Genomic DNA, 27,174 nt, shown 5'->3' on the forward strand with positions numbered 1-27,174 from the left:
TCGAACAAAAAAAAAGTTTTTTCGAATCGGACTATTCATTCAAAAGTTATTTGGGGGGGGGGGCAGACAGACCGACAGACATTTTCCCCCATCTCAATACCCTACTTTCCAATTTTAAATTTTTCAATATTTATTTAATTATTTTATTTATTTAATACTTTTTTTTTTGTTTTTCGCGATATTTTTAAGATGCTTTAAGCCTTCTTTCATGCTTTTTTCTTCTTTTTCTGACTTTTACTGGGAAAATAGGCGAAAAATTGCATGATTTAGCTTTAACTTTTTATAATTCAGATATTTCCATTCTGTTAATTTAATAATTTATAATTTAAAAATGCTTCAGTTGAGTTATTGTGATTTTAATTTGAGGTTGCCAAAATAAATGTACCTTAGTTGGAAAAAAATCATTATTTTGTGTCTCCTGGATTCTTTTCATTTATTGTTAACAGTCGGTTATTGTTATCAAATTGTATTTGCCCCAAAGTGATCACATTAAGCGGCGCCTTCTGTATATTCTTTGTTTTATTTGTATAGATTATCTGACGGGAACTTATTTCATTTTGGAAGGTGGTTTGTTCTACTCCCAACAATGTGACTCAAAGGATAATATTTTTGATTTCCAGGCGTTAAGGGAGATTAGCCTGAGTTGCCGCTACATGGCGATACGTTGCCCATGCACCCAAGAACGCAGGGCCGATCCTAGGGTGTCGGCCGCCCGTGTGCAAAGACCTAATGTGCCGATCCTCAAGAGTAATTTGCATATTTTGACTAATCTTTAACGTCTATATAAATCTTTCTCTAAATTTCTATGCCAAGTTGGAATTTTTTTTTTTTAAAAAAGGGGTGGGGGGACAGAAGAATGATCTTATAAAAAGGAAGAAATTTTTTATTGTAAGAAACTCCTTAGGTATAATTTATATCTTTGAAGAAAGTAATAGATACCAAAATTTACTTGTCGTAAAACCGCATTTTATGGCCTTTCTTCGGTGACATCAGAGAAGGAACGGAGGAAGGGGAAGCGTTGGGGGAGGGGAGTCAGGGATTTAGGGGAGGAGGATTGTTCCAAGAAAATTATCGAAATTGGCGTATGAAAAATACTTTTAGTTAATATTAAGTTGTGTTTGATTGCAAGGACAAAAGAGTCAAGTATATTCAAGGTGCACGGAGAAAATTTTGGAATTGGCGTCAAATATCGCAATTTTAGGAACTTTTTTGAGACTTTAGGTGGTAATGTTGCAGCTCTTTCCTAAAATTCTTTCAAAATTAAAACGAAAACTCTCCGAAACCGAAATTTTAAACCCGCAATTTTGATTTATGCAAGAGGGAGGGAGATTCAATCGTCTCCCATCGAAAGATTTCGAAATATAAGTATAAAACGCAAATTTAGGCCGTGTTTGGTGACGGTAGGGGATCTGGCGGCTATCCTCCTGTAATTTCTAGGCGCTATCTTTTCAAAAACCCGTTTTTGGCTAGATTTGAAAACAATAGGGGAAACGTGAAAATATTCCGAACCAAAATATTTTTCGGAACTGAAATCCATTATAGGCTATTTCTGGAAGGAAGGATTTTGGAGCTCTAAAGCGGATAATTCTAAAATCGCAATTTTATATTATCTTTGGTGACGTTAACAAAACTGGGAAGCTTTTACGGATCTTTCGGGTATTTTTCAACATTAATATCTGAAAAATATAACTATAGACTTTTGTCCACCTCACCTCGACGATTGATTGATATGCCCTAGCGCCGTGAAAAGTTACATAAGCCTGGCAGTTCTCCTCCGGAATTCTTTAGAAATATAAGTCCCAAAATCGTATTTTAAGCACTGTTTGATGACGATGGGACTAAGAGCGGGCGGGGGTTCAGTGTGCCTTCACGAACTGTGTTTTTGAAACTGAGGTCAATTTCTAGCTAGTTTATTTGGCTTCACGGAACCGTATAAAAACGAAATTTTCAGGTCTAGTGATTGCGTTGAAGAAAAGGGGGATCCGGGGTCTTTCCCCAAAAGTTCCTGAAACTGATGTTTGAAAAACGCAATTTTAGTTTGTTTTTCAATAAATTAAGTGAGAGGGGGGTGGGATTAGGGGCATCTCTAAAGACGCTAACTGAGACTGTCTTTGGTAGTAATTTCAAAAAGTCCATCGAAAAAATTTCCAAAAAGAAATCCGAAAATTGTCATTTAGCAATTTTTGATGACATTAGGAAAGACTGTCCTTTAAAACCACATTTTAGATTTCGGGGCCAACATTTTTAGGCTATGTTTGATTAAGTTAAGGTGGAAGGGGTGAATCAGAGACTTAATTGGGTCCTTAAGATCGGTGGTTCAACCAGTGAAATGTTCCGAAATTAAAGTCCTAGAAACGCGATTTTGAGCCATCTTTAGTCTCGTCAAGGAGGTCATGGTATTCTTTTGGATCTTCATTTAAAATTACTACCCAGGGCAAGAGCCCTGTCCTCCTACATGATCTGAAACCGGGCAGTTCATTCGGGATTTTAATTAGAAAAAATTGCCGTAAAGTGGGAAATTTACAAAATTTTAGTTCGTCATTCATATATGTTTGACTCTCAAAGGAATCGCAATTTTCCACTTTCTTCCCACGCATCCACGGTTATTGAACACAGATTTTGTTGTTTGAAATGCTTATGATGAGAGTATCTAATCAGTATAGCTTTTTTTGTATAAGTAAAAAATGTCTTTATTGTTTAGGTTTATAAAAGCTTGGGGGGTAAACATTAGTGGCCGTTCTCGGTGCTCCTTTTAGACGGCACCATTCCATGCTTCAGAAGGGGGCCTTTCCCCTCCCATGTATCCATGCCTGATTACCGGTTCTGTCCCAAACTTTACAACCAAATGAAGCATGTGTGTTAAGTGTAGATATTAATGGACAATGAACCAACACAATATTCCATAACATTCTATTTTTCTTAAACTATGCTATGCTGTCGGGAAATCGACACATACTTTGACGATTGAACATTTAAAAATCAGCATAGTTGTTCTACTTATTATAAGTTATCTTGTGAGAAATTCTTGAGAAATTTTGCTTGATTATAAGAACTATATGATGTGGCCTGCGGCCGCCACTTGCTTTGGCCGCCCTTGTGCGGCGCACACTCTGCACATCTGCTAGGATCGGCCCTGCAAGAACATGTCACACTCCCCCTCCCCCAAATGAGACTACACGAAATGAAATCAAAAACAATTACTACCCCCTCTGAAATTTCAAATGGTAGATTTGTGCTATCTTATTACTATTATATATGCGAATGTTTGTCTGTATGGATGGATGTTTGTTACTCTTTCACTCAAAAACTACTGAATGGATTTTAATGAAACTTTACAATATTATAGCTTACGCATCATAATAATACATAGGGTAGTTTTCGTCCCGTTATGGGGGGAACCCCCCTCCCATAGAGGGTAATAAAACACGATTTTCATACAAATTCTCTAATATGGGGATGAAAAAATGTTTGCACATACTAACATTATCGATTCCGAGTCACAACTGACTACAACTGTATTTATGTCGAGGACTGCATACTAAGTGCCTTGCCTGCATTATTTTTTATACCGATAGATGGCAGCACCATCACCGGATCGTACAGTTAATGAGAATTTAGAACTAGTCCAGGAGCTAATAGCTACCTGGTGCTAGCACCCCCAGAGGTATCGTTTCACTTGGAGGACATTGAGACCACGAGCATATTTAACCTCGCCCAGTCCCCTTTAATGACGACGGTGGATCTTCGACCATCGAGGTTCGAACTCAGGACCCTCCGGCCCCGAATCCGACACTCTACCGATCGGGCTACCACGGCCCGCATACTAACATTATATGTCCATCGAAAGCTCTGATTTTTCTTGTGAAGATGCCACCTGTTAGAAATTTTTAAGTAGAATAAAAAAACGAGTTATAAGCTTTTTAGTTCTATGTTCGAAGGCTTTCCTCAACTCAATGTAGTATTTAGTGTATCATATCAACTCCCCGTCAATATAGCAAAAATAAATTGTTGTACAGTTAAATATTTTTGCTTTTCGTCTGGCTGTTCAAGGTTTTTCTCAAGTTAAATCTTAAATAACATTTTCGCACAAGATTGGCAAATAATAAATAGATTTGGCTGATTATTTTCCATTTTAATGTAACTTTGATGCAATTAATGGGTTTACTTATTTATTTGTGTTGATTGGACACTAACTCATTATCAAAGCGACCAGCTGGAATCTCGCCAAATCTTTTTGCGAACAGATTTCAGTAGCAAAGGCAGGTTTTTTCAACTGTCGCTGTTTTTGCAGCTAAAGACTACGTAATACTGTTTTTCGGTTTTCACCATGTAACCAAAATATCGCCATTAAAAGAATCTTTAAAACTTTTGCCAAAATGTAAATAGTCCGTCAACTAAATTAAGAGCCATTGTCTGTAAGGATCAGGCAGGTTGTGATTGTTGACAATTTTAATTTTCTTTATTTTTGTATTTCTCATTTTGAGCAGTTTTGTCATTGAGGGGCGCTCCATAGCGTTCGAAGGGGCGATAATCCACCCAAGAACGATGACGCACCCCTTCCATTGCACGGAACCCCCTTCACCCCCCAAAAGAGGACTACACGAAACGAGATCGAAAACCTTTTTCAATTGCCCCCCCCCCGAAATTTTCAATGTTCTCGGTGCTACACGTACCCCCTCTCTTTATTGATACCCAGACATCTATCTGAATACCCCCAACTATCTGAAAAGTCATAAGTAAGTGCTTGTTCTTATGGCTATGATAAAAAGATGTATAGCCGTGAAAGAATTCATTTCAGTGTTGAACAAAGCAGACAGCTAAACTCAAAGCGGGGTGGGGGGGGGAGAATCCGGATGAAGACAGTCAATGAGATTAAATCATTTGCCGTGAGATCAAATAAAATTCTTAAACTACCTCCTAAAAATTTCAGCGTTGTCAGCACCGGGATCCCCCCTGCCTGCTTCTTTTCACTTTGAAATTAATTCTCTCAAGGTCATACATATTTTTTATCAGAGTCTTACAATTATGCTTCTTCAGATTGCTATATATGTTAGGGGTGACCATCACAAGGGAGGTGGTGTATAACGTGGTCTGTACCATCAACAATTTCTAGGGGGGGATAAAAAAGTTTCCGATTTCATTTTGTTGAACCTAATAACTCTAATGCGATCTAAATTGGAGGGGGGGGGAACCAATTTTTTTTAAGTTTTCTTGTTTAAATTTATTTATTTTTAATGTAATTTATTTTTTTAAATCTATTTCTATTTTTTTTATTTATTTAGTTTGTGTGTCTGTGTATTTCATTTGCGTAGCACAGAACTTTTCTAATAAAATAATAATTAGAAATAAATAAACATTAAAATTTTTTAAAAATTAATTTATTAAAAAAAAGAGAACTAAAAATACAAAAGGAAAAAAAGGTCGAGAATATATTTGGGGGGGGGGGAGATTTACATTATTGAACTTGGGGCCTTGGGGGGGGGCACAGATGGATTTTATACGTTTTAAAGAAAACTGAAATGCTTTCAGAAAGTTAGGTATTAGCATCCAATGAAAGAAAAAAAAAAACGTATTAAGAGTATAAAAATACATTTGGCAAAAACAAAATGTCATCTGGTAAATTCACCGAGAAGAGTAAAAGAAGTTTTTAACGAAAATTTACGAAAAACAAGGATATTCTTTGATTGAAATTATTATTTTAACTCTCTGACCGGAATTTATCTCATTTTTCGAGGCTTGTTTTCCTTGCACTATTGTGACTCAAAGGATAATATTTTTCATTTCTAGGTGTTAATTAAAATTAACCTGTTTTGCCTTAGATGCTTGAGAGTTGAAAATTTGAAAAAGTATGCATATTATAGCAAGATATCTAATAAGTTTGAGAGTCTAAAACACATTGTGTTTACCTGTTAGAGCGCTTTGTTGGTCGCGCTATAAGCGCCATCTAAGCGCAAAATTCCCTGGCCCTGTCGCTCGTTTTCGAGGGAAAAAAACAGGCTCTTCAAGCAAAAGCAGATTCTCGTAGGCTACGGTGTTGCGATGAGTTTTTTCCAATTCATAATTCAGACTGGCAACAAACAATGATATTGTTACGCAAAAGTGGAAAATAAGTTTTTGTTCAGTTTTTGCATTTTTTGTAAGTGTTTATTTCTTAATTTTTCTTTCCGCTATTTATCCTTAGGTAATCCGTACATTTCGATCCTGAAAACGTTAAAATATCGGAGGAAAAGCTTAAGCTCGGAAAGTTTGAAAGTTTTGCCTCTCATGTAACCATGCTGCACTTACATGATAAATGTTACAACTGTTTTTATTCAGTTTGCAGTTTTATTAAGAAGGATTTATGTTTAAGGTGTCGACAATTTCAAAGTACGTTTTGTGCAAGTTTTTTTCGTACATATTTTATAACATAATGGTAAATCTAATGGTATTTACCGTCTACTGTACACTTCGATAATTCAAGTATAAATGATGCTAATTTTCTCTAAAAATTCTAAATATGATTTTTGAAGTAAACAAGGAGTGCAAAGATAAGTTAAGGTGAAGTTAACAAAGAGTTCTCTTGAAAAATGTGATGGAAAAATAGTTGAGCTTCATATCCTTGCTCTGACAGCTATAATGTGTTTTGCATTACTATTTTACTAAAATTGTGTTTATTATTTTTTATGAAAACCTCGAAATCTGCCCAATCGAAAATCCAAACGACCTCTGGCCCCGAGTTATGCGGATTTTCTCCTCCCTACTTTACATGCACGTAATCAACAACAATTTCATTTTTATATTAATATAATTTTTACACACCAATTTATTGATTTATTTACAGGTAAATCTTGTTGTACTGTACTTAATTGTGATTTTTGTGAGCTAATTAAATATACTGATTTTGTTCTTACAGCTAGGAATTGTTGCTGTTGTTTTGAAACATGATATGTTTGAACTACCTAGTGTTATCATATTTACTTTTTGTTGCTGCTTGTGCTGATGAAGAAGGTAATCTGGAAAATCATATTGCTTGATTTATTTCATGTAATGTTATTTTTTTCAAAGGATTGCAACCGTATTATTTAATGTTTCATGTATGAGTAGGAGTAAACTTTCTTGTAATTAAAGATGCACAGAATACCATATTTTCAGGTCTGATCCTTATAGATGTGCAGCGTGTGCGCTGCACACGGGCGGCCAAAACAAGGGGTGGCTGCAGGATGCATCATATAGTTCTTTCAATCAAGCGAAATTCCTCAAGAATTTCTCACAAAATAACTTATATTAAGTCTAATAAATATGCTGAACTTTTAGTGTTCAACTGTCAAAATAAGTGCTGCTTTCCCGACAGCATAGCATTGTTAAAGAAAAATAGAATATTAGGGCACATAGTGTTGGCAAGGAGAATAGAAGAAAGGTGAGACGCCCAAAGCCGTAAACTTGCTGCGCGCACTTGAAGCCGTGGGCAGAGCGGGTAAGGGAGAGGGGAAGGGGAAAACTCTACCCAAGAAAGCAATGGTATTCAATGTAGAGTAATCGGGAAAACGTTCAGAAAAAGAAATAAATATGCGGCACTTTTATAATTTTTACTGTCGGAGCAAAAAGAAAAAAGTTTTATTTATCACATACAACAATGAAAAAAGCTATTTCTTTCAAGATTTTTTTTTCTTATTTTTATTCATTTTTGTTGTTAGTGAATGCATTTTTGGAATGTAGAGTAGTTATTTATTTACCCCCCGATTACCACACAATTTCAGAATCTTAAACGCACTCAAGTAATGAAAAAGTATGTCTAAAACTGTGCTTAGTTAGAATTAGAGTATAAACACATAAGGAATAAATTATACTAAAAAAATATGGATGCCTTTAATCGTCAATTTTGATCATTGTTTGAAAGAACTACAGAATTTACATTGTTTGAAAAAACTACAGAATGTACCAAGTACAGAAAATGTCTTGTATTACAAAAATTTTAATTTCTTTTAAAATATCCTTAAAATAGCCAAAAATTTAAATAATTTTCCTAATACATTTTCCTTGTCAAGAGCTCTCTTCAAAAAGTTTAGTTAAAAAAAAAATCTGCCTTGTAGTTCAAAATTTATGTATTGCTTAAGCCATTTGCACAAATGAGACATTTTTACGCACTGTATTTATGCAATATTAAACTTGTTTTTAATTGTGACAATTAAAATAGGATGAATTATCATTATATATCTTAATATGATAAAGCAAATTTACAGTTTTCTTGCATTAAAAAAAATATGTGCCCTATCCTCTTTTTTCTATGGTTCTAATAGAGATATTTCAAACAAGAAATGAGTTATTTAAGTTGTGTTGTCAGGGTTGGCAAGTATTTCGCCACGGGTGGAAAAAAACCACGGTTTTCCCCTTCCAGCAAGAAAGATTTTTTGCCAGTATTTAAAACGGAATAAAAAATGGAGTTTTTACAGACAACTTGTGTAGTTTTTTTTAAATTTGCCCTCAGTAAGTTAATAAAAGATATTAAACATGCTTTAATTAAATTCTAGTTTTGGTTTTCTTTGACATCTAGCTTAAAATAAATGTAATATTGAACTTGTTTAAACGAATGCTTCTAAAGATTTTTTTTTTTTAAATAAAAATTTAATTTATAATTTGTATATGAGGCAGGACAAAAATGCAAAGGGGAGGGGGGAATGATTGTCTAAAAGGACTAGACATTTACAGTTCTCTTCTGAATGAAATCTGGAAAAATAATAATAATTTAAATTTTTGATGAGGTTGGTCCTCCTGCCCGCAAAGGGTTATTTTTGCCAGGATAGTGGCAAAAACTGGGAAAAACAAGTACAACAATTGTACAATTTGAATAATCCAATTGAAACTGAAATTAAAGCAGACCAAGACTAGGTTCTTTATTAATATAAATGTATAATTAAAACAGTTTAAAATAAACTAGGGGAAATAGATAATGATTTAAAACTTGCTTATTGTGATGCAATGTTTAAAAAATGTCCTGATATAACGGATTCAACTGAATTTGAATGAGCTTTGACTATTTTTAGGAGTAATTGTCAATAATAAAATTTAATTTAGTATGACTTATGCATTTTTATTTTCTACTATATAATCATAGTTGACCTCTTATAATTTTTATTACTCTGTTGGCATTGCAAAATGTGCACTACTTTCCTTGCTCAAAATTAAAGATGAGAATTTCTTATTTAATAGTTAGGACAGTTTAATATTTTATACCAAAGTCAGTGAGTTGAATTTTATTACTTTTTACTCTCCACTTTCTTTCTGCATTCATAAAATAAAAAAGAAAAGCTTTCAACTAAAACAATGGATTACTGTTCCACTGATGCAATTTAATATTTTAGGCACAAAAACATGAAAATTATTAGAATGCAGTTAAAATTACTATGATATTAAACACGTTATATCCAATCTCCATAAATGAAGCAAATCTAGTTTTGCCACTTTGGCAAATATGGGCAAAAAATAGTTTTGCCAAGACACTTTTAGAATTTTTTTTTCCTACCTTTGGCAAAAATGTGCCAAACCTAATTGAAAAAAAAAAATACTTATCTGAAATTTAATGTTTAAACTAAATAGGCTCATAGAAAAATTTTACTGCATTATATTGCAACATGTTGTGGTGGAGGTTTAAAAGGATTACTTTTGTTACTAAACGCAAAGTTTGCAAATTATAAATAAATATAATAAATAATAAATTTGATAGCTAAAAATTTCATTCTTATATCTTTGTTAACAGAACTCGATTCAACTTTCTCTAATTCTGTTTTTGCCATTTTTTCCACTGTCCTGGCATAAATGACTTCTTGCCTGCAAAATGTCTAACCCTTTGTGTTGTCCACTATTGCCCTTTAATGTGCAATAATTTTGAATATAATTGTCTAAGTGAATTGCTTTTTTTTTCAATATTTTTTCCCCCAATACCTATATCTTACATTTAAATTTTCTTTTATAATGGTACGAAAGGTATCCCTGGAATCTTGTTTCCCGGTCTGTTTGTACACCCATACGCAACACAAGCGGGCATTTTAGTTAAATCAACAGAAAATATTCACTATTAAACACAGCATTCTAGGTAAAATAGCACTGGTAAAGCCCTTCAAAGCCGAATGTTTTGGGTAGACTTTTCCCCGCGCCAGTTAAACCCGGTTACGGTTTTAGCTTCAAGTTTTGTGTTGAGCGTCTCACCTTTCTTCTATCCTCCTTGAGTGTTGGTCCATTGCCCATTAATATCTCTCTCCCTTTTCACAACTGCTTCATTTTGCATCAAAATTTGACAGAACCGATAATCATGCATGGATACTGGGAAGAGTCAATGAAAGAAATGGCACCCACCTGAATCATGAAAAGGCAACTTCTAAAAAAAGGCACTGAGAGCGGCCACTAATGATTATCCCCAAACTTTCATAGACCCTAAACAATAAAAAAAAAAAAAAACTGAATAGATTCTCTCACAAGCATTTCAAACAACAAATTCTGTGATCAGCAATTGTGGATGCGTGGAGAGCCAATGGAAAATTGTGACTCCCTTGAGAGCCAAACATGTAACGAGCCAAATATGAAAACGAAGTTAAATTTTGTACTTTTCTACCTTTACAGCAATTATTTCTAATTAAAATCACAAATGAAATGCCCAGTTTCAAGTCAGGTAGGAAGACAGGGCCCTTGCCCCAGGTAGCAAATTTAAATCTTGCTCCAAAACGAAGATCCAAAAAGATGCCATGACCTCCTTGATGAGTCAAAAGAAGGCTTAAAATTGCATATTTAGGACTAGTGATGTAAAATACCTGGGTATTTATTTTCAGGGGTAAATACCCAGGGTATATACCTGGGTAAATACCCAAAGTGGGTATTTACCCGGGTATTTATTTCAAAAATTTATATTCAACTAAAATACTTTTCTGTATGTATTCCACTATATATGTATATCACCAACCATATACAAAACAATAAATTTTTGCCCAAAAATTCTTTTTGATCACATATTTAAAGAAGTATTGTGTGAAACAACTTAGCAATCTAATATGATATTCACATTAAATGTGTTGGATATGCCTAATCAATGTTTATAGCAAAAGTTCAGATATAAAAAGCCATCCTACAAAAAGTAAAAACCTTAACTGGTTACCAAAAAAAAGCAAACATCAATTTTTTAAGGTCCTAGTCTTTTATAATGCAGTAATATGTCCCTGCACGACATCAAAATGTAACAAAATGTCGCTCAATTTATTATTACTATTTATTTACATATATCTTTTGCAGAAATTTCCTCCAAACCTAGTTCAAGTTTTCAGCCGTATTCTGCATCTCACACACAGACACACACATATATATACATATATATATGTATATCGTATCAGTCCTTACTTCGCTTATTTCATTTCGATACTTAATCGATTGTTTTTTAGTAAAATGTGTTTGAAGATGTTTAAGAAATTTTTTATTAATTCTAAAGAAAAGAAACTGCTGAGGTTTGTTTCAAAATGATAAAGAACTGATAATGGGAAAGAGAAAAATTAAAGATAGCTGCACTTGCAACAGGAAGGAATTTTGATACTGTCTCAAAAATCCTGTGTTCCTGGTGGAATAAGTCTTAAAATAAAATTCCAAAATAGTATTTTAAAATGAAGAAAATTTGAGCCTAAAATAGTTCATTCTAAATTCTGACAGTTTTTTTTTATATATAAGATTTCATTAAGCCTTTAATTAAAAAATTATAATATATAAATTTTTAAAGTTTTAATCTTTCATTTTACTGTTTATGTTTAAAAAAGAAAATTATCACCTTTTGATACCACCTAAATTTGCAAAACGTGCAATTATTAGGGGTCTTACCCAGCCTTCGAATACCCAAAAAAATATTAACTTTCCCACCCTACATCACTAAATGCGTGCATTAAAAATAGTTTGAATAAATTTTCATCACAAAGTACAGGGGAGCAAATGCAAATAAGCAAGGCAACAAAAAATATTTTGATTTTTTTTTTTTTTTTTGGGCTTATTAATGTGAAAACTTTCTATATTTGTCTTGTTATCACTTAAACAGCAATAAAATAAATAACATCATAGTCTTAATAACTTCTTAGTTTTTTCTTCCAAACAGCCATGCTTCCTTTTTTTTATTTTTCATTTTGGATATGATTAACCTAGATTGTGATTTTAAAATCCTGAAGTTCATCATTGAATTGCTTATACTTCTCCAATTATGACATTGAAAAGAAAGATTCTTTGATTCACGATATGTTTCTTTCATAATTTCATCAAGTCTTTCAATAAAAAATATTATAAACTGTAATACATATGTATGTATCAGTTTTACCAATTATTTCATATTTAGATTTAAAAAACAAATTCCCATTCACTTTTTGCATTTTTTTTAAATACCCAGTTTTTGGGTATTTACCCAGGCCTTGGGTAAATACCCAGGTAAATACCCAAAAAATATTTACCTACCCACTGGGTATTTACCCAATCCACATCACTATTTAGGACTTAAATTTCGGAAAATTTCGCTATTTGAACCGCCAATGTTATGGACCCAATTCAGTCTAATATTCGCTCCATCTACCTTAACTTAAATAAACATAGCCGAAAAATGATGGCTCCGAAATCCACAATGTGTTTTCTGCGGACAGCCCTTCCTAACGTCATCAAAAATTGTTTAGTGGCATTTTTCGGATTTCTTTTTCGAAATCTTTACTGTGAAGGGCCCTGAAATGCATTCCTTAACATTGGTACCAAAGATAGTCTACATTCGCCTCTTTAGAGAGGCCCTAAACCCACCCCCTCTCATTCAAAGACAAACTAAAATTGCATTTTTCAAACATTAGTTTCGAAGAACTTTCGAGGAAGGACCCTGGATCCCCTTTTCTCCAATGCAATCACTACAGCTCAAAATTTCGTTTTAAGATGATTCCGCGGAGCCACCAAACTCTTCCTGCCTCAACTAGCCTGAAATTGACTTCAGTCGAAGTGAAGTGGAGAAAAGTCTATAGTATTTTTCAGGTATTAATATCGAAAAATACAGTAAAACCTGTCTACAACGATACTGTTGGAACCTAAAAAAATATCGTTATAGACAGTTTGGTTATTTATGCTGAAATTTTGCTGGGACCACATAAAATAGCACTATAGACAGGTTTATTGTTATAGACAGCATCGTTATACGCAGGTTTCACTGTATTCAGAAAGATCCACCGAAGCTTCTCAGTTTCCTTAACATCACCAACAATAAATAGTAATTGCGCTTTTAGAAATATCCGCTTAGGAGCCCCACCCTTCCTTCCCAAAAATGGCCTAAAATTGATTTTAGTTCAGAAAAATATTTTGGTTCGGAATATTTTGACGTTTTCCCTATCATTTCCAAATATAGGTAAAAATATATTTTTAGAACAATAGTGCGGAGAAATTATCAAAGGAAAGCCGCCAGGTCCCCTATTGTTGCCAAAGACAGCCTAAATTTGCATTTTGAACTTCAATTTCGAAAACTTTCGATAAGAGAAGGCTAAATCTCGCTCCCTCCAACAATGTCAGCAAAGATAACCTAAAATTACGCATTTAAAACTTCAGTTTCAGATAATTTTTGGGAAGAGTGCCAATTCTTCCCAAGCAAAGCTAAGGTCAAAAAATAGCTTCAAATTGGCTTCAATTTTGAAAAAATTTCAGGAAAGAACTCCAACAATTATTTCTCCTTAAGCCTCGAAAAAGTTCCTAAAATTGCAATTTTTGACTTCCAGGGTTCGTACGGGTCATGGAAATCCTGGAAAGTCGTGGAAAAGAAATAACAGAATTTCAGACCTGGAAAAGTCATGGAAAATTGAAATTTTCATTAAAAGTCATGGAAATTTATTTCAAGTCATGGAAAAATGTCCTGGACAAAGAGAAAGGAACAGTAGCTAAAGGAGCATTAGAAATATTGAGTGATTTAACAGTATAGCACATAAAAGCTATTAAAAGTGAAAAATTGAACAATCCAAAAATCAAATCTGAATTTTGAAATCTCATTGCATCCATTTCTGTCGCAGCCAATTGCCATTTTTTGCGATGTGATTTTACTGCCTGGACATCACTTATTTCTTATTTTCTGTTATTTTCAACACTTCTTATGTTTCATATTCTGTAGTAGCAAAATTTCACGTTCTCAGTTTTGCCACGCCCACTTAAAAAAAAAGCAATTCAATTGCATGCAAGTTCAATTCCATCACTTGTAAGGACTGTATTATTAAATTTATCAGATTTTATCTTAATTTGTTGAATGTTTTAGAAAATAAAGATCTTAAGTCATGCGATAGAATACAGAAAAAGAATAATTCTAATGCTCTAAAACAATAGTGCCCAACATACGGCACGCAAAACTAATCCACGCGACCCACTGCTACGTTCAATGTCGGGAATTAAACGTGTTCTGGAATTTCTGAACCTATTAATTTATATGCATTTGAAAATATGCAAATTTGTAAACAAAACAAATATACTTTTGAATCAGAAGATTGATTCATTACTGAATGGTTTTTTTCAAAAAAGATCTGGTTTAAAAACATAAAGAACTAAACTATTTGGCTTTACTTTAAAGAGCCAAAATACTGTCAAGTTACGTGGATGATTAAAGGCACTGTTGACCCTAAAAGGTAACTTTTGAAACAAATTTATTGAAACTCATTGATGACATTCAACCTTTGTCCCATTCAATATCATTCTGCCTGTTTAAAAAAAAATCAGACATTTAAGCATCATCATATTCGCTTCACTGCATTTTTACTTTACTGAAATTTATATGATGAAGACAAATAAGAATAGTTTAGTTTTTTAAGTGTGCACTTATTTTTTCCATTACGAGTAAGTGCTTTAATGACTGTGGCATTCATATAGATGTTTTGCTAATTCTAATTTCCAAATGTTACCAAACTGAGATTAAATAGTACTATTCTCTTCCTGTAACAAGGTCATGAAAATTTTCATCGAAGTCATGAAAAAGTCTTGGAAAAGTCATGGAATTTTTTCATCCAAATAGAGTATGAATCTGGACTTCAATCTTGAAAATTTCTCCATGGACCTTGAATATACCTGACTCTTTTGTATTTACAACCAAGTACAACTTAAGATTAATTAAAACGTTTTCATACGCCATTTTCGAAAATTTTCTGGGGGTGACCCCCCCTTTCCGTCCTTTCTCTGATGTCACCGAAGACAGACGTTACAATGCGTTTTTACGAATAGTAAATCTTAGTATCTACTTTCTTCAAAGCTATAAACATTCAGCATCATCATCATGGAAGATCATTCAGCAAAATTTTGAGTTCCATTCAAAGAAATGACAATTTCTGCCCTCCCAAAAATTTAAAGTTCGGGGTACCCTAGTTTATAGTGAATTAAACAAACAAACATACAAACGTCCATGGTGATTGGTGACATGTTACTTAGGCCATAATTTAGGTTTCAAAGTTATTTTACAAGTACAGTAGATCCTCATTAATCCAAACTGACAATGGATTCAGGTCTTCCGAATTAATGACAGTATGGATTAAAATAATATGAGTCCTTGGCAGAGCTAGATAATGTAGACGCACGCCGTGCGCTGATACATCCGCTTGATAACTTACGATGTTTAAACGAAAAAGCCGAAAGGCTAAATTCCTTAAGTCAGTCAACAATGTTACTTGCTTATACAAGCAGAGATAATACCACAGTGGAAGATGCAGAATCAAATGTTAATGTGAAGAAATGAACATTGGAAACTTGTTAAAAATCTTACCAAAAATTTATTGGTCCATAGAAACTAAAATAATTAAACTAACAAAATAAGTTCATAAGAATAAACCCTGGCCATAAGTGGAGGCGGAGTTCACAACTCCCCAACACCTACCGGACCTAACTCACAAAAGGCTGACGAACACAAAAGAAGAGAGAGAACGATTGGAATCGTTCACTATTTATACTTGCCTCATTGCATGAAAATTAGTTCCTTGTAATCTCAAAGCGTATACCTGCAATTTTGTGCTTTAAAACGTTGTTTTAGTCAACTAACTTTTACAAAAAAAATTTATTTCTTATTAATTTTCTTTTTTTTTTAATCAACCCCCTCCCTTTTTTTTTTAATGTGATAGACAATTATTAGCTTGCAGATACTTTTGAATTGCGTGCGCAGATACTTTATATTTTTATCTGACTCTGGTCCTTGGTGTTATTCAGCTAAAGTAAGTATAACTGAGATTGAAGGACGAGTAACAATAAAAAAGAAAGCACATTTATGAGGAATAAAAAGGTCTTGCTTAAGTACATGCGGGACACAGCAGCCCCACTTCCTCCCCCAAGAACTCTCGAGAGTAAACACACTACACATGGGGGGGGGGGTCCGCAAAGTTTGTCATTTTCCCGGAGGTGGTCGGCAGAGGTCTGAAGTTTGGGAACCTCTGATATAACCTATTAATAGAGCCAAGGTACATAAACTTAAACTGCTGTACACAGTGAAAATTGCATATTATGTGGATCATTAGACCACTAGTCTTGTGAAATTTTCATGTCTGGCCCTTTGGTCAAAAAGTTAGAAAATCCCTGCTCTAAAAGGCCAACTATGCAATATGAGTTTAGGTATAATAGATTAGTAACACAGCCTAGAAAATCGGGAATTCTCAGGAAAATTTTAATTTTTGAAAAGGTCATGGTATTTAAAAAGTTTCTCAAAATATCAGGGAAAAATATAATTTTAAGCTGTCAAACCTCTGAAGTTTTCTTCCCTGAAATTTTTTTTAAAGTTCTCTAGTTTGGGGGGGGGGGAAGTAAAAATTTCAAACTACCTCAAATCAAATATCCTCCTTTTCATTATTTTTAAATTTACTCAAGAGTTCTGGTGATCTTGTCGTAATTATTAATACTATTTTAATATTTTGTTTCATACAGCTGATGATCTGAATATTTTTGCATCTATGTTTGGAATTGTATTTTTTTTTTAATTTTTGATTATTATTAATCTTTGTTAGAAGGCTTGTAAATGAAAATGTGTTTATTTTCATTAAAACCTTAATTCAGAAAGGTTTAATTAAAATTCTCTAATCATTATGAGTGCGAGTTTTCTAATATCTCAAGTTAAATGTTGAACTGGACAAAATTTGATTAAGAAAAACTTATTCCTGAAGTATTTTGAATGTTAATCTTACTGTTTTCTTTCTTGTTTTCTAATAAAAAAAATCTAATGTTTTTTTATCATATTTTTCAAACCACAATCTACTGATTGCAACAATTGTAAAATCAGAAAAAATTTTGGAGCTAAATACGGAAATTATGAGGGAACTTTTTTTCCAGGATTTTGTTACAACCATGTATAAGTATTTCATGCATTTTGTGTGATTTTGCTTTTGCAAAGATTTTTTTTTGTATGGTTTAGGCATTAAACGAAATAGTTTTAAAAAATTTTTCTGTTGAAACTTCAAGTGTTACCTTGATGTATCGAAATTGGAGAATGTCGATTTTCACCAGTGATCAATATCCTCCATCAGAAGAAGACCGAATATTTCAAGGTTGTCACCAGTGATAACCCTGAAATATTTGATCTCCCTCTGATATTTTAGTATGTAAGTATCAACGGCTAATGTCGACATTAACTGTATTTCGGCTAATGTCGACATTAACTGTATTTCAGTAACATATATACCAAATCGGTTAAACTTCAAAGTTCTTTTTGAAGTAGAATATTGTGAGTTGAAAAAATTATTTTTTCAATAACTTTAGAAAATTCCAACGAGTTGATTAAAATAAAAGCGTCTACATAATATATACAGTGAAGCACCATTTTTATGTTTTTCTTTTATACGCTTTTTAATTTGGTCCCTGCAGAGTCTAATACGCAATAACATTTACCTATTATAATTTTTTTTTCATTTATATGTTTTTCCATTAACTTCCTTCAAAAACGTATAGACAGTGCTTCACTCTAAATAGAAATGCTATTTTTAATAGCAAAGTATATGGTTAGTTTAGAACTTTGGGAAAAAAAATTTTTTTTTGAAGAATTTCAAAGTTGTAAAAGAGAAATTTATTTTAAATAATCGTTACTTTGTAAATTGAGCAAAATTAATCCTTGTAAAATGTAAATTTTCTTTTGTTCCAATCAGGTAAAGTGTTAGCTTTTTGTTTTTTGTTTTTTTTTTGAGCAATCACGATTGCTTATTGTTCTCATTTGACTGTTTTTGGCGTTACGCTGATTTTTCCCACCGCCACCCTCCGCACCATCACCGTGGACCGGCTGGCACCTCAGGATGCTGCTCCTATAGCGAAAGCCATCTCCAGGTTGCATCCATGTCCTACACACACGCGCATACATACACAACTACACACACGCACATACACACACAAACACATACACACATACAAACACTTACACACACGCATACATACAGACACACACACATACACAACTACCCACACATTCTTGCATGCACACAGACACAAACACATATGTCTACACACACATACACATACCCCCCACACACATTCATACACACACATACACATAACCCGTACACACAAACACACACGCCTACATACACACACTCGTGATTGCGAAAAACAATTTGAATTCAAGATGTCAAAATTCAAATTAATTTTTTTAATTTTTTTCTTCAAAGAAAATTATATCCTTCTTAAATGAAGACAAATTTTATGTGCTTTGCTGGCTACATTAAGTGGATGGAAAGCTGTATTTTTTTTAAAACTATTTCAAGTAAGATGTAATGTGTTTTTATGTATAATGATGTATCTTAACACAATAGTTATTTTATTGCAAAGTTACTTCCTCAATAAGAAAATTGCTCAGTCAAAAAAGTGAGGCAGGCGATGTATTTTTACTCTTGAAAAATTCTTGTCATGATCTTTGGCGCCAGATTTGCGTCAATAGATTGGAAATAATTATTCTGTGCAAAATACCTTAATACAGTCAAGCTCACTTATTAGAATATCAGTTAAAGGAATATCTTGCTTAATGTAATAAATATTCAACATACCAAAAACCACTGTCATTCCTTGATCCCGGGTAATGGAATATCCAGCTTACTAGAATAATTTTTTGTGGCACTCTGGCTGTTCCATTCGGGGAACTGAACTGTGTATCTCTTTTTGGTTATTGGATGGACAAAATGTTAAGGTATTCTTATCAGGGGCGCCGACTTGCAAAAATCATTGGGGGGGCTGGCCCAGTCATCACGGGTGGTTTAGGGGGTTATGTAATCCCATGGAGGTTCCCCCCCCCCTCCTCCCAAATAAAGGTCGATTGTTGTGCCTTGAAAATGCCAATTTACATATTTTCTGGTGTGTATAATTTAAAAAACAAGTGGCATGGCGTTTTCAAAGTAAAACAATCCAAAAATTGGTATACAAATTTTTCTAGTTCAACTAGATCATGTCACTTGTCTTAGTAAGAGACATTTTTTTGTTCTATTTTATGGGGAGTCATGCAGTGCCATAGCTAGGCATGGAAAAGGTAGGGCGCTTGACTTGCATTGAAGGGCAGTGCCAAAGACGCCGACTTAAAAAATATCGGGGGAAAGGGGGCATGCCGCAGGAAATTTTCTAAATTTGAGATGAAAAATAGTGAGTTTTAAAGTTTTTTTTTAATCATATAATCAACATTAGAACCTCGAAAACTCGACAAGCCCGATACATATTTTTTGGCTTCGAAAAACGGAAGAAATAAATACAAGCACACACAGTATTTTTGTAAAAAGGAAATTTAATTTACGCATGCTTTTTAAGACCAGTTGTTTTTACATTAGTGACATCGGCTAACATATTCAAATGTAAACGCAGTCTCTCAATGTCTAGGTCATTTTTGAAAAACTCAGTTGATTTTTCAAAATGTTCTCTTCTCTTTCACCTCTGATTAATAAAAGCAAGCACTCTTGTTCAACTGCAATGACCTGTGTGCGTCCAGTTGATGTAAATCGCCCAATAATGCAAAATTGCACCATTTTACAAACCTCAATGTATATTGCCTTGTCGTACAGTCAACTCCCGTCTTACGCGAGGGATGCATTCCAAGACCTCTCGCGTAGGTCAAATTTTCGCGTTGTGGAAAAGGATATGTGTAAAATTTTTTATAAACGTACCCAATTATTTTAGACACTTGTAAACACCCCCTCAAACTGTTAAAAACCATCTCTTAACTAACTGTACATTATTGTCTCTTACATAAAGAACTGAATGTTTACTTGTATTTAAAAAAAAAGTTTTATTCAACATAAAATACTGCTACGATGTACAAAATCAATGATTAATGGGAAAGAAAGAAAAAATAAACCGGTATACGGTAGACACAGTATATAGTAAGAAAAGCAAATGCATCTTTAGTTGTACTGTACAGTCGATCAATTAATGATATTCGTACACAATACATGAGCAGTTTCCATTTTCATAAATTTTTGCAAGACACTACTCGGTGAATTTTTACGGATTTCCTTTTCTTGACTTGTAATTGTATGTACGGAAGAATCACTCATACCTAATTCTCGTGCTACCTTCAACGCATTTTTTAGTTGACCATCAGCTTTTCAAGAAGCTCTAGCTTTTCTTTAATTGTCATGAAACTTTCTCTTTTTATCTTCACAAACTTTAGATGAAACAGCGCTCTTAGGTGTCATTATATTTCATTAACTTTCGAATTTAAAATGAAAAGGGAACTTCTACTCTCAGCGATGGTAAAAGGATAAAGATACATTCATGAAAAAAAATTTTTTAGTAGCCAATAACAAAGCTGATACGAACACACCACGATTCCCTTCCGAGAATTTTCGTGTTGCGGTGAGGAATTCGCGTTAGCTCTGAATACTGGAGAAAAAATCGTGTTATAGCTATTTCGCATAAGTAGCGCGAGTCAAATGTTTTCCTTTGGGATTTTGAAAGTATGCGGTGAGCTGCCTTCATTGTTTTCATACTTCTTTGGTACACGTCGATTCCGAGGAAGGGAAGGATCATCATTTTGTGAAGGTTTTCTTTCAAACACGATTCCCAAAAGTATTCAAAACTATCACGCCTCCCATTTTATATACAAATCAAACTCTCATATATATTTTTCCAGATCAGCAACACTTAGGTGAGCGCGCCGCAGCGCTGCCCACCGGCAACAGACTTGATCCGTAAGTTCACGCACTGGGACAAATGTTTACAGTGCTCGCAGCACTGTAACACTATCATCATTCGCACCACTCGTTTTCAGTTAACCTGCTTACACAACCGTAATAATTATTTGCTTTAACTCATTACTGAAGATATTTTACAAGGTAAACTATCTTCAAACAAGGAAAATAAAAGATAAATTTATGAGTTTAGAAAGCATAATGTAACTTATAATTTTCTTGATTTATTGGGGGGGCTCTGCCCCCTCAAAAATATTTTTGAGGGGGCTCGGGCCCCCTCAAGCCCCATGGAGTCGGCGCCACTGATTCTTATTCAAATTTGACATTTTGAAATTTTTTACTTTTAACTGAAAAGTTACTTTTTCAAATTTAGTCTTCAGGTCTATTGCAGGTTTCAATCACAATGAGTCAGGAAAAGAAAGCTTTGATGCAATCCAAAACTTTTAAGTGTCAAATTTGGCTCCTAGGTTTGCAAATCCAGGTGTCACATCTAAATTTCTGGTCTCAAAATGTGACTGACAATCACGAATTTTGAACTTGATAACCATCATTATAGTTTTCCTTTATGAATTTGTGAAGCAAGTTTCCCATTTTCAGATCATTGAAACTAATATTTTCCTTGTAGATGTAACTGTAGAATTCAGCTCCCCTGAGATCAACAAGCCTTCAGAAAATGCGAAAAATGCTAGTCAGTTGATACTTCAAGAAATTGAGGGACATATTAGTGAAAGATTGTTGTCTGAGAAAACAATAAAAGATGGTGCTAATCTGACTGCAGATGGGAAATTGGAAAATATCAATGGTACTGGGAATTCATCTGCTGAAGGAAAGAATGTTATTAAAGTACAATGTTTACCCAGAGTTCTAGCTGAAAATGAGGTATAGAAATTGTTATCCATTTATTTTCTTGTATATACTTAGAAGTTTTGAAGAATATTTAAATATTCCTGTCAAAACTAAATTTAAAAATTGGAGTTGTGCAATGCAATGCTGTTACTTACATTTTCGAAATTGGATAAAAAGCTTCTGAAAATATTTTCAGGAATATTTAAAGAATTTGAAACTACAAACTAAGTGACGTGCTGGTGTCTATTAGAATGAAATAAGAGACGACTTATCAGTATATTAGAAATCCGATCCCTCTTCATTAAACATTTTTCACTGGTTCTTCTAACCTCACTACTTTCTAATCTTTTGTTCCAATCATTTTTTTTTTAAAATTTTTAATTTGTAAATCAGAACAGTTTCTAGAAATTCTTAGACTAATAGTAATTTATACTTAATTTCAATTTCAATAATGCTTATAATACGCTAAAGTAAAGTTTTTTTTTTCTTCCTTGTGGAGAGAGGAGGGATATTTGGATGTTGAACATGTGCTTTGCCAAAACAATTACATGCAATTTTGAAGATTTCAATTTTTTTGCATCCAAGAGATATGTCAATTATTCATGGCTCCCAAATGGTCCGCTTTTCCCGCCAAAGTCCGTTTTTTAGGGTTAAGTCCGCTTTAGACCGCTTTTTAACATTTTGATCCGATTAGTCCGCTTTTATATTGTTTTTACTTAAAAATCAGATTTTAAAAGTTTTCCATTACGTTAAAAGATACTGTACAACCAAACACTCGGCCGTGGCGCCTTATCTGACTTTCCTGAATTTCCCCGTATTATTTCCCTTCAGATTGACGTCGTTACTCCTCCTTCAACCGCTGCAGCATGAAAATCCATAAAAAAGAGATTTGGGGGAGGAGTTAAGACGTCGAATCGCGGAGCCGGGTGCTACCGATATTTCTCGGAATTTCAGCCTAACGTTTGCAATAACGAATGAACTTTCCTATCTTGGATCTCGATAACTCGAATATTCCATTATCTCAAAGTTTTCATTGGATCCCAAGCTCTGTTGTGGAAACTTCCCATAACTCGGAACGTTTTAGCCGGTCCCTTGGGATTTCGAGTTGTCACGCGTTGTCTGTAATAGTAACGCTGCTATGAACACCCCTTTTGCAAATTAATTCGAAAGTAATCTGGTGGCGCATGCGCCATTTTTTTTACAGGCGCATATGTTCGTAAATTTTATGTCCTTGAAAAACCTTGAAAAGTTCCTGAAAAAAGAAAAGAAAAAAAAAGTTCGTTTTCCAAGTGCTTGAAAGCCTTGAAAAAGTATGAAAAGTTTCTTGATTGCTTGAATTCTTTCAAAAATTATTACAAGCTATCTAAAGTATGCTTTAGATTGTAATACTTTAAAAAATAGTGCAATTTTCTGAACATATGTTCGATATGCAGTATCGAACCGAAAAATTGCTTTCGTGTTTGAGGTTTCAATCCTTTTGCATCTTGTAAATAGTTTGATGTTTTTGACAGTAGGAAGTTATTTTGACATATACTACTTTAGATTAGCTTTTTTTTCGTTTAATTTCTAATTAACGAAGGAATTAGTTTGGAAATCATGACAACATTGAACTTACTCGGACTTCGCGGAAAACTGATTCTCGCGTTTGAAATTTCAATCCTTTTGCATCTTGTAAATATTTTGATGTTTATGACAGTAGGAAGTTATTTTGACATATACTACTTTAGATTAGCTTATTTTTCGTTTAATTTCAATAATTAACGAAGTAATTATTTTGGAAAGCATGGCAACATTGAACTTACTTGGACTTCGCGGAAAAGAGTTTTAGTATTTGAAATTTCAATCTTTTTGCTTCATGAAAATAATAAAATATGTTGCCCAATCGAATGTTATTTTCCCAAATGCTACCTTAGATTAGCATGTTTTATGTTTAATTTAGTAGAAAATAAATAAATTTATTTTATGGGAAATAGGCCAAAATTGAACTTTGTTCGTGAAAATTTGCTTATTTGAGCTTTCAATCGTTTTGCATCTAATAAATATTTTTATACTTTTAGCAATTTGAAGTTGTTTTGACATGCTACATTAGATTAACTCGTTTTAATTTTTATTTAAATAACTAAAAAATTAATAATTTTTGTTTTGAATTCAAATTTCTAGTTTTGCAAACTTAATTTTAATTATTAGTTTATTTTCGGTTATTACTTTTTTTTATAGAGGGAGGAAGGGATATTAAATGTAAACAATTGAGTGCATAACATTTTAACTTAGTGTTTGTATTTCAAACAAAGTTGAATTATAAAATTTTATAAAGTTGAATTTATCATTTAATTGTCATGATGTCTGCTAAAGAGGAGAATTAGTCCCCCCTTCCCCTCAAAAATGTTCAAAGCACTAATGGCCTTGCAATCATAGTTTTTTTTTTTAACCTAAGCTTTATTATTCTTGAAAATATACTTTGGATATGAAAATTGCAAAACTAAGCCTCATATGATCTGCTTCTCTTTGTGATTAAGCATTTCAGACATTTTTATGAAAACTGTCAATACAGTAGATCTTTTATCAAAGTGTCTCTTGTAGAAAAAAGCAGTTTGTTTTCCTATACTTATTATATTACTTTCTGTTATTTATATGTTAGCATTAAATGAAATCTGCATGCAATATTTTTAGTGCGAATTTAGAATAGTATCTTGAAAAAATATTTTTTTACTCTTGAAAAGTGCTTAAAGCTTTTTCTCCCTAAAGGGTATGAGCCCTGTGATAAGAGATTAAATTTAAAATTCAAATAAAAAGGATTTTATTATAAACTCAGTTGTAGCTTTGATGAAAATCAAAACAAGATTTTTTAGGTTTCAGTGTGAGTCATGGGAAAGTGCAAATTTCTCAGCAAATAGATGAAACTGATGATGATGGGAACAAAATTAGAGACTGGGGAAAACAACAAGAGAATAACGTTTTTTTTTTATTTGGTGTATGATAACGCTATTAAGAAGCATTACAAGACAGAAAAACATAAAAATAATTTTAAACTAAATACAGATGAAGCGCAGCTTCATCTATCCTTCAGCGAGACTACCAGCATCCCTGTTCAATTCAAAATTTATCATTATGCGTATTTAGTTCTAAAGAGGCTGCCTTAAGTGCTGAACTAAGTGCCCCCCTCCCCCATCCGAATATTTGTGTAAATAATATTATTCAATGGATAAAAAGATCAGTTTCACAGGTGATAAAGGAATTGTATCTCATTATTATAGTTAATTAACAAATTATTTTCATGAATTTAGCCCCCAGCTGGCAACTAATTTGCCTTTTGGTGCTTCCCTGGGTTTAACTATGAGTGGTCCTCCCAAGGTCCTCTTTTTGATCCCAACTGGTCCTCTTTAGTCCCCTTTTTGATTGAAAATGGTCCTCTTTTACCCTTTTCTAAAGCTAAAATGTGTTGGGAGCCCTGATTATTTAAAAAATGTTAGTAGCTATGTTTTAATATATGCTACCTTATTTCAACTTATTTTATTTTTTATTTCAATATTTAAGTTATTTTCCCTCTCAACTTAAAACAGTTTTCAAATTACTTGCAGTTTAAATTTTTTAAGAAAATTTATTAAACTTTAAATGAGCAATCCTTTAATTGTTTAATTTTTCATATGTTTTTAATATTAAACATTACTTCCGAATCTTTTACTTTTTTTGTATATTAGCTTAAATTTAATGTCTGCTAAAGTTCATTCTGTAGTTATGTGTTACAAAACAATGTTTTAGAAGATTCACCTTCATACACGCAAAATCCAGCATTTAAAATAGGGCCTGTATAGGAGGGCACTTTGCCCTACCCTCTTTTTTGAATTTCTTCATGCCTCCTCCTTGCCCTTATGAAGTTTTGACATACCTTCATCACTAAGGCCTTGAAATTTATTTCCCTCACTTTCTAAAAATTTGATTTAAATATCATGTAATCTAATTGTTGAACTGTGATTAAAAAAATTGCAATGATTTCAAATTTTTTGCTGTTGCCATATTCTATTTGTTGAGAAATAAAATGTTTGCAATTAAAATAATCAAGGGTTTTAGAATGATTTTTAAATTTTCGCTCTTTGATTTTGTCTTTGCGGTTATATTTTGACAATTAGGAAATTGGTACGATCGTCAAATTTTGCCATGAGTAATTCTATTTCGGTAACCCTGCTGTTTTATGGTAACCTTATGCAAATAGATATTTCCCTATTCTTTACTTATTTTTTCAAAGAAAAAACATTCTTTATGCAGGCACTGGTGCCAAAAATGTAAAGGCAACCAATTAAGCTTGCCAATTTCCCAGTTATTGTAGTCTTCCCACTTTTAAGAATAGCAGAATTTTGTAGTGGCGATTACATGAGCCATTATGCGCTAGATCCAAGAATTATTTAGAGATAGGTGTCGAAGAAGGTTTCGTGATGGTCACAATATGCAAGTTTTTCTGTCTTTTCACTCTAAATATGTTTTTGCCTATTTTTCATTTTTTCATATTATTAAAGCGTTTCTGATGAAATTAATGATCCGTAAAAGAATTACAGTTATGGTTACAATAAAGTTGATTTGTTATTTCGATTTACATGTTTTATGTCTTACAAATTTTAAATATTTTAATTGCAGGTTCCAACTGTTACTTTAACAAATGGCAGTATGTTTTTGAAAGCATTAACCCCATCTCCTGCTAACACGAGTACGGGCGAATGTTCTGTGGTTTTATTCTATTCTTCGCAATGTGCTTTCTCTGCAAGAATGGCTCCACATTTTAATGCACTTCCTAGGGTATTTCCAGACATAGCCTTTTATGCTGTTGATATTCTTCAAACTGGAAAGTGAGTTTCTCTTCTAGATATGCATTGATAAATCTCTTAATCAAAGTATTTCTTAAAGTGAGGTAGGAAGTTAAGCTTTTTGTGAATGCAAAATTATTCATGCAAAAAATTATTCATGCAATGCAAAATTATACAGGATGATAAACACCCAGGAAATCGAGGAGTTTTAAGGGAAGTTTAAATTTGTTGAAAACAATCAGGTTTTTAATAGAGAAATTATAAAATTTCTCTAAATATCACTGAAAAGTATCATTTGCAGTCATCAACCTAGTCTCTCCAGTTTTTATCCCTTGAATTCCCTTTCATTAGGCAAAATATAAGTAATGTCATTTTCCCCTAACAAAACTTGCTAAAACAAAAGCATTGCATTTTTG

General features: G+C 33.2%; 1 protein-coding gene across 3 annotated transcripts in view; it reads left to right on the top strand.

Annotated features, from left to right (window-relative positions):
* The first annotated feature begins 6,063 nt into the window (after positions 1-6,063).
* The window catches only part of LOC129229355 (thioredoxin domain-containing protein 15-like), a 38,697-nt gene continuing 17,586 nt past the window's right edge, over positions 6,064-27,174 (top strand). For 2 of the 3 annotated variants that reach the window (XR_008581090.1, XM_054863644.1), the window contains exons 1-4: positions 6,064-6,136; positions 6,893-6,987; positions 21,742-21,995; positions 26,592-26,800. Coding sequence is in view for 2 of the 3 variants with exons in the window: in XM_054863644.1 (XP_054719619.1) it covers positions 6,921-6,987; positions 21,742-21,995; positions 26,592-26,800 (530 nt within the window). In the remaining variant the exon portion in view is untranslated. Of the gene's footprint in view, positions 6,137-6,288; positions 6,367-6,892; positions 6,988-21,741; positions 21,996-26,591; positions 26,801-27,174 lie in introns of those variants that run through there. The other variant, XM_054863645.1, reaches the window with a different exon arrangement.

The sequence above is a fragment of the Uloborus diversus genome, chromosome 9, assembly GCF_026930045.1.
Source record: "Uloborus diversus isolate 005 chromosome 9, Udiv.v.3.1, whole genome shotgun sequence".
Classification (NCBI taxonomy): domain Eukaryota; kingdom Metazoa; phylum Arthropoda; class Arachnida; order Araneae; family Uloboridae; genus Uloborus; species Uloborus diversus.